We start from the raw sequence: 8,414 nt of genomic DNA on the forward strand, positions 1-8,414 counted from the left end.
GCCACCGCGCCCGGCCCATATGTGGCTTTTATGGCAAAATGCAGTTTATTCACCCACCCCCCATCCCTGAGTTAAGTCTGAAATACACAGAGTCTTCATAGACTCAGAGAATGTGTTTCTCTTGATTTAGGGAAATGAGGTAGACAGGAAAGGAGTTAACAGGACGATTGCTTGATTTTTGTCTCAAGTTATAATTTCAGCTCTTCATGACTGGCATCCTCTAGATATTCTCCATCCTTTAGGACTGAAGGTATCACTGCAAATATTTATTTGACAAGAGTATGGTCCACTCATCATAACGCCTCGGCCAAGTTCTCTCAACATCTCCCTCTCTCACCTACCCTGACCACCGCCTTCTGATTGTTTTTTTTTTGGCAAGGAGACCCTTAGTCTTGGTGAGATTTGTGGATTAGTGGTGTGAGGCTCTTCACAGGGATGACAAAGCTGGCCAGTCTGCCTTCTGCGAATCTGTGAAATCTAAACTACTTTCCTTGCCAGAGGATGGGTGCTCCCAGCTGGCGCTCTACCTTTTCTTCCTGGGGAGCCTGGCATGGAGTCCTTAGCATAGCAAGGTAGGTCTATACAGCAGCCTAGAGAGCAGCCCCAGCCATGACTGAAGAAGGCAGTGAGGCCCCCTGACTGGATTTTAGGATAGGATAGAAATCACCCTGGCTGGGCACAGTGGCTCATGCCTGTAATCCCAGCACTTTGGGAGGCCGAGGCAGGCGGATCACCTGAGGTTGGGAGTTCGAGACCACCCTGACCAACATGGAGAAACCCCCGTCTCTACTAAAAATACAAAATTAGCTGGGTGTGGTGGCACAGGCTTGTAATTCCAGCTACTCGGGAAGCTAAGGCAGGAAAATCGCTTGAACCTGGGAGGCAGAGGTTGTGGTGAGCCTGAGATCGAACCATTGCACTCCAGCTTGGGCAATAAGAGCGAAACTCCATCTCAAAAAAAAAACAAAAACAAAAACAAAAAAAAAACAAAAAGAAAAGAAATCACCCTGTATTCCTCTTCCTAGAGAAAGTGTGTTGTGTCTCTTCTTAGGCTCATGAGCTGGAATTGCCATGTGGCTCTCAGTCAGTCCCCAGCACAGGAGTGATACCAGTGGGAAGCTAACAGCTTTGAAGCTTTCAGTTGCACAGGTGTAATAAGAAGAGCACTTCAATGAAAGAAAGAGCCTCAGAGTCAGTGCCAGCGTGTTTGCAAGTCCCTTTCAACTTTGACCTTCAATTGTCTTTTCTTCTTGGCTTTTCAACTCTAAACTTTCCCTCAATATGGAGTCCTATCCTTTCTAATCACCAAGATCTGCACTAAAGTCTATAAGAGAACCCGTACAGCTGATGTATGAGGGGTAGAACAGGTTTTGCATCCCTGTGGCAGGACGATGACACACAAAGATTACGCTGGCTTCCAAGTCTAGATCTATAAATATATTTATTATAATATAACAAGAACTTAACAATAAACATATACTATGTACAATACCATTACAGAGAACCCTGTTGTATATCATTCACAGAAATAGCCAGTTTTGCTCCAGTGTGATAGATGAGGAGAGAAACGGAATTTCAATGTCATCTGTGTTGAGTCTCGCTGACCACTAGAACCTCCTTTGGAGGCAGACGCACACCAATGCTAACATTAGCCCTGCCCCAGGCAGTTAGGAATTTGTGCTCCAGTCCTTGGGTTCACACTTGCACCCTGTTTGACATAAATACTTTAAATGACATACAATGTATGTAGTTTTGTGCTTATTACTTTTTAAAATAATAAATAATATTAAAAACTGCATAACGAAGCTCGGTATCTTGTCCAAGTGGGAGCCACACTTGTAGTGCTAGAAGTTGATGCCCAGCATTATAACTGGAATTTTGTGTCATCAAATACTGAAAGATGGAAAGCATGTCCTGTCTTTTTCTCTTATAAATGGTTGTTATCATGAAACGATGGCAAGTTGACTTCCCAGATATAAAAGTGGTAAATGTGTATTTGGTACCAACTTCAACTCAACAGCGCAGTGGTGGCGGTGGTGGCAGCAGCATTATTCCTGCCCTGGAATGGAAACTGTTGACCGTGTGAGGTTTGAGGGGCTAAGGACTAGCGGGAAGGCCTTTCCCTTTTGAGCCACGGTGTGACCTCCCTCCTGGCTTCCCTTTTCTCAGGTTCATATGTGACAAGAAGAGTGGTTCTGCTCATGCCCTCAGGCCTTGCTGCCATGGCTTCACTAAGAAGGCTGTCCCCATCCTGAGAGCTCTTGCGGCAGGTGCCTTAATATATAGCTATGAATATCAAAAATAGTCTCCTGTGCTTTATAGATGCTTATTCTCCCTCCTTGCCTTCCCACTGGCCTGGGTCCTCAGCTTGACCTCATGGAGGGAGCTGGGCCGGTGTCCTGAGCCAGAACTGGGCTCCTTCTAGAGCAGACTCTTCTTCCTTGGGCACAGCTTTTATGGGGCTGTCTGGGAGTTACTTTTTCCAAAAATAAAATGGGGGCATCGCCCACCCCACGAGAGATCCTCTATTCTGCACATAGAAAAATGAGAGCAAAAGCCCCCCTCTGGCACTACCTACAAAGAGCTTTGGGAATTCCCACAACATTATCCCTCTTGTGGCCTGCTTCTCCTCTCAGTACTTAAAAATAGCCTTTTGTTTATCAAGAAAATGCCTCAGAAATCTAAATAATTCATACTGGGTAAGAGAAAGCTAGCGCAATCACTTTGTCCTTCTCCAGCAAAAACAGTAGAAAAACCTGTGAAGGACAGACCGCAGTCCCCGCTCCCCGGCTATCCCACGGCTGCCACCTCTGGCTCAGCGTGGGCAGCTGGGCTTCTCTTCAGCCCCGGTGGGGACCAGCAGCCTCCTAGGCCTTGTGATGCACAGTATTGTCCCTTGTTTTCTGTCGGCCACTGAAAGTGTAGATTGGTTAAAAAACAAAAGTAGGAATCAAAGTGATAAGGACACTTTGATCTTATTCCAAGAGAGCCTGATGCCTAATGTCGTCATAAGATAACTGATCTATGGTTGTTTAGGGATCAAGCTTGCTCTGCAGGAAGGAAAAAACAGCTTCTCTCTCCCAGTTGAAAAATATGTGAAACTCTATTGCACCTGGCAGAGCGGGTGCCCCTGTTCAGGGCGGGCGCCTGGTCAGGAGGCAGCCAGCCCCACAGCGGGATCGTGGTTCCTGCGGCTCCAAGCGTGGTGCCTCCATTTCACCCAAAGGCGAGGATGATTTTCTACATTCAATGTAGAGAATATTCAACATGTTGAGCGCAGTGAGTTCCTTGATTGTGTTTTCTTGGCCTCTTGTTGGTGTTGCTGGAAAATTATCATTGCGTGGCATTTGCCTCACCAGACTTGTCCACAGTCTTATTGTGGGCTTTCTGCTGATGTCAGCCGCTTTGAATATATTTCTTTATCACGACGCAGCCGTGTCTGAAGACAGGGCAGGGCATGTGGGGGAGGAGGGTCCATGTGTTGGTTGTGGGCTCATAGGCCTCCATGTTGCCCAGTGCGGGCCCCTCACTGCTGACAATGCCTCCAGTTGCATAAATCTTGCCATCAAGCACCACGGCACTGGTGGGGGAAAGCAAGGACAGAGTTAGGCATTTCACTTCCAACTTGGCCCTGGAGATAGGTTCTCAACGTCGTGTCCTGTTGTAGGTTGCCTGTGCCTTTTGCAAAAGTCATCTGGGATCTTGCTGCCTTTCTTTGCCCTCTGACTGGAGCTGGCATAAGAAAAACACCTGTCCTCCAGGGCCAGTCAGGAAGCTGTGCTATGCCACCCTGTGAGCGGCAGAAGGCGCTCTCTCCCTGCCCCGCCAGAGTGACTAACTGGCTCAGAGAGGAAAGATCTCTGTGCAGGCACTCAGCTCAGGTCACTGAGGCTTTCTGGAGTCTCTTGTGTGTGGCACACGCAGCCTTCCTACTGCTCAAATCAAATTGGGAACATGACTCACAAGAATGAGGGGAGAGAATAATAAGGAGCTCAGCTGGAATTGAACGTCAGCCACTTGACTGGGAGCTCCACCTGCCAAGGTGCTCCTGTGTGACCTGGTGCTGCTGCCCACCCAGGATTGCAAGGGCCGAGCATGCTCTGCAGGGTGACCGATGGCTGTGCCTGGACCTCTTCCCTGTGTGACACTCACTGGCTTGCTCCTGTTGTCTCAGTCAGCTTCTCTCATCATGTGGGCTCGGCATCTGGCCCCTCTCTGCACTGACTTCCTTAATGCATTTCAGCTACCTCTTTGCACTGACATCCACATCTTGTTTCTGGCCCTGACTCTCTTTTAGCTAATGGCCATTTCTTCTTGGCTATTCCCTGACATTGGACACATACCTTTTCAAAGGCTCCACCCGTTTCTGAAATGTCTTAAAGAGGGACTTCTTACCAGACCCTGGAGCTTCTAGTCTTCTCTCCCTTAGTGTCATGCCATCTGGGGCCCTCATATTTTCCTTCTGTGGTGCACCTATTCCCTGATTCTCTTGCAAGACCCAGCTTAACTCTCCCATTTGCCATTAAGTCTTTCTGATTCTTTTTTTTTTTTTGAGATGGAGTCATGCTCTGTCACTCAGGCTGGAGTGCAGTGGTGCGATCTTGGCTTACTGCAACCTCTGCCTCCCGGGTTCAAGCAATTCTCCTGCCTCAGCCTCCTGAGTAGCTGGGATTACAGGTGACTGCCACCACACCTGGCTAATTTTTGTATTTTTAGTAGAGACAGGGTTTCACCATGTTGGTCAGGCTGGTCTTGAACTCCTGACCTTGTGATCCATCCACCTCGGCCTCCCAAAGTGCTGGGATTACAGGCATGAGCCACCGCACCCAGCCTCTGTTTTTTTTGGTTTTTTTTTGTTTTTTTTTTTTTGATATGGAGTTTTGCTCTTGTTGCTCAGGCTGGAGTGCAATGGTGCAATCTCACTGCAACCTCCACCTCCTGGGTTCAAGCGATTCTCCTGCCTTAGCCTCCCAAGTAGCTGGGATTACAGGCATGTGTCACTACCCCAGCTAATTTTTGTATTGTTATTAGAGATGGGGTTTCACCATGTTGGCCAGGCTGTTCTCAAACTCCTGACCTTGTGAATCGTCCACCTCAGCCTCCCAAAGTGCTGGGATTACAGGCATGAGCCACCACACCTGGCCGTTTCCCATTCATTTCTAGTCTCAGAGGAGGTGCAGGCATCCTCCCAAGTGGAGCGTAATGCTCCAGTTGTCTGCATCAGTGGACAGGGCAGTCAGACTGTGCTCTGCACATTGCCACCATTAGGGTATGTGACATGGAAGTATGGCTCAGGAATTGTAAAATCTCAGTCCAACAGGAGCTTAGCATTGTCTGGTCCAACCGCCTGTTTCACAGACAGAACTTCCCCAGAGAGGGGAAGGGATGTGTCCAAGATCACTGACGTGCTAGTAGTAGGTTGTATCTTTTCTAGCTATGCTCCACAAACAATGGGCACTCAGTAAGTACTTCATGCTATTCCCACACTGAAGATTCTGCAGTTACCTCTGCATAGGCACAGGATGTCTTCAGGAAGTGTCTGCTATGGGAGTCCTGACAATGGGGTTTCTGAGGCCCCCCCTTTTCTTTTTTTAGATGGAGTCTCATTCTGTCACCCAGGCTGGAGTGCTGTGGCATGATCTCGGCTCACTGCAACCTCCGCCTCCCAGGTTCAAGCGATTCTCCTGCCTCAGCCTCCTGAGTAGCTGGGATCACAGGCACACACCACCACGCTCGGCAAATTTTTGTATTTTTAGTAGAGTCGGGGTTTTACCATGTTGCCAGTCTGATCTCGAACTCCTGATCTCAAGTGATCCACCCACCTCGGCCTCCCAAAGTGGCTGGGATTACAGACGTAAGCCACTGTGCCCGGCCTTGGGGTCCCTTCTTATTCCTTATTCCTCTTAGTCCAGGAAAGGATGGGGTTGGAAGAGCAGGGACTGGTGTCTCATTGCCACAGGGCCAGGAAGCCTGGGGACCGAGCCACACTTGGCCCTCTACCTTCTCTGTCTGCAGGGGCAGGTTTGTGTGTGCTTTTGCCCAGTCAGCCTTTGGGACTCTGAGCCCCAAGCACAGCTCCCAAGGCCATCAGGATCATTCATGCTGTCAGAGTATTCCCCTAAGAAGTCACTTGTCCCTGTAGGGCATCACACAGCTCTGGCCTGGCACTGCCTCCCATCTGTGATGGGGCAGGTGGTCCTGGGGGAAGCAGACCTCACCTCTCACTGAGAGCAGGGTAGCCTTGATGCCTTCAGGAAATAGTTCATTTCTGCTGGAGCTGGGGTCAGCTGGAGGCCCAGGGATAGGCTCCTGGGCCAGAGGCTGCTGTGGGCTGCTCTGGGTGCTCCACCCTACTGGTCTGGGCTAACGCCCACTCCTGTGGTTGGATGGGGAGGGCCACTGCTCTGGGCCTGGGAATCGTTATGGCCACTGAATGGTGGGAAATCATTGTGGTCACACCCCTCCTCCTCCCACTCCTGCGTCTCAGCCCTAACCAAGGTGCCACAGCCCCTCACCTGCAGAACTGGCGAGAGTGGTTCATGTTTGGGCCCGCCTTAATGTTTCCTTTCTCAGGGTCGTAGATGGTGGTGGCTCTGGCATAAGCCCCGCCCAGGATGAAAACGAAGCCATTGAGTGTGACAGCGGGGGCGTACTTGTTGTCTGTGAGAAGAGGAGAGCAGGCAGGTCATGGCATCTTGTCTCGGACTTCCCTCTCCTTTTCTTCCCCAGCAGACCCTCCAGGGAAGGAAGCTGGAAAGACTTCCAACAAGTGACTGATTGGCCTGGAGACAGGTCCGGGGCCCAGCGGAGCCTGGAGCCTTGACTCACTCGCCCTTCTCCAGACACCTGAGCTGGGGGCTCAGCAACTCCTGCCACCCTCTAGATCTGGGTCTGCAGAGCTGTTGGGCTTAGCCTGACTTCTGGGCATGGATACTGAACAAATCAGCGAGGCAGGGGTGCAACCCTGGCCCTGGGCTGAGGACACCACTGGTTCTTACCAATCATTGGGGACTCGATGAAGCTCCACGTGTTGGTCTGAGGAACGTAAGACTGGAGGACACCGGCAGCTCGGCCTGCCTCATTCACCCCACCAAACACGTAGATTTTGCCACCACACACTGTGGCTGCGGCAGAGTGCACTGCCTTGGGCAGAGGGGCCACGGCCTCCCATTGGTTTGTGATGGTGTCATACCTGCAGGAGAGGAGAAAAAGAGCCCAGGGTCAAGATGGACCTTGTGCGGGGCAGAGGTCACAAGCAAGGGCAGCAGACTACCATCTGCTCCTCGCCCTCAGCATGGCCAGCATAGCCTGAGATCACACAGCAATGGGAGGTACTGTGATGAGACACTCAAGGCCTTGTAGGGTCTGGTCCAAATTAGCCCTCTCAGCCTTCCTCTGGAACATCAGTGGGCTATTTTTGTCTGTGGCAGCCTCTGTGCCGAATTCCTGTCTCCACCCCTTTGCTCACACAGTGCTCCCCTCCTCTCTATCCAGCTCAATCCTGCACTTGCATTTGGCAATGCTGCACTGAGCATGTGCTTTATAGCTAGGCCCTGGGCTGGAAACTGGAGAAACGTGCTGGATGAAGCACCATTCATGCCCTCAAGGTGCTTATGGCCTCATGAGGAAGGCAAGCCAAATAAAACACACAAAGAACAATTACATGCAGGATGCTGAGTGGTCTGAAGGTGAGAAACCCAAGGTGCACACGGCAGGGAGCTCCCAGTAGCTCCAATAGGTCATATTAGCTTCCTAGAGGTGCCGATAACCAGGCTGGGCCTTGAAGGGTGAATAAGCTACTAGCTAGGTGGATGGGAAGCAGGGCTGAGTGGGCACAGGGAAAGCATTACAGGAGAAGGGAGAGCAGTAGGCAAAGGTGGCATTTTGGGAGAATTTAGAGTGCAGACAGTCCCCGACTTACGATTTTTCAACTTTATGATGGTGCAAAACGATTGCAATTTTGATGTAACGTGCAGTGTTCAATAAAATCCATGAGATATTTGACATTTTATTATAAAATAGGCTTTGTGTTAGATGCTCTTGCCCAGCTGTAGGCTAATGTAAGTGTTCAGAGCATGTTTAAGGTAAGCTGGCTAAACTATGATGTTCAGTAGGACAGGTGTATTAGATGTATTTTTGATTTAGAATATTTTCAACTTACAATGAGTTTATCAGGAAATAACCGCATTGTCAGTCAAGGTGCTTCCATAGTATGGAATGGCTGGAAGTGGGGGTTAGTTAAAAAGGGCCATGTGGGCCGGGCGCAGTGGCTCATGCCTGTAATCCCAGCACTTTGAGAGGCCGAGGTGGGCGGATCACCTGAGGTCAGGAGTTTGAGACCACCCTGACTAACATGGAGAAACACCGTCTCTACTAAAAATCCAAAAAAAAAAAAAAAAAAAAGAAAAAAAAAA

The 8,414-nt window shown here is 49.8% G+C and overlaps 2 protein-coding genes across 4 annotated transcripts in view; one reads left to right on the forward strand and one right to left on the reverse strand.

The window, feature by feature from the left end:
• The window catches only part of ATAD2B (ATPase family AAA domain containing 2B), a 214,028-nt gene extending 205,704 nt beyond the window's left edge, over positions 1 to 8,324 (forward strand). For 2 of the 3 annotated variants that reach the window (XM_023230104.2, XM_023230102.2), the window contains exon 28: positions 6,733 to 8,324. In XM_023230104.2, coding sequence (XP_023085872.1) covers positions 6,733 to 6,777 — 45 coding nt within the window. In that variant the 3' untranslated portion in view covers positions 6,778 to 8,324. The remainder of the gene's footprint in view (positions 1 to 6,732) is intronic. The other variant, XM_023230100.2, reaches the window with a different exon arrangement.
• KLHL29 (kelch like family member 29) overlaps positions 1,423 to 8,414 on the reverse strand; it is a 163,075-nt gene continuing 156,083 nt past the window's right edge. Inside the window, exons 10-12 of the mRNA XM_023230106.1 lie at positions 6,999 to 7,192; positions 6,516 to 6,660; positions 1,423 to 3,580 (exon numbers count right to left, since the gene is read on the reverse strand). Coding sequence (XP_023085874.1) covers positions 3,397 to 3,580; positions 6,516 to 6,660; positions 6,999 to 7,192 — 523 coding nt within the window. The 3' untranslated portion in view covers positions 1,423 to 3,396. The remainder of the gene's footprint in view (positions 3,581 to 6,515; positions 6,661 to 6,998; positions 7,193 to 8,414) is intronic.

This window comes from Piliocolobus tephrosceles, chromosome 15, assembly GCF_002776525.5.
Source record: "Piliocolobus tephrosceles isolate RC106 chromosome 15, ASM277652v3, whole genome shotgun sequence".
Lineage (NCBI taxonomy): Eukaryota > Metazoa > Chordata > Mammalia > Primates > Cercopithecidae > Piliocolobus > Piliocolobus tephrosceles.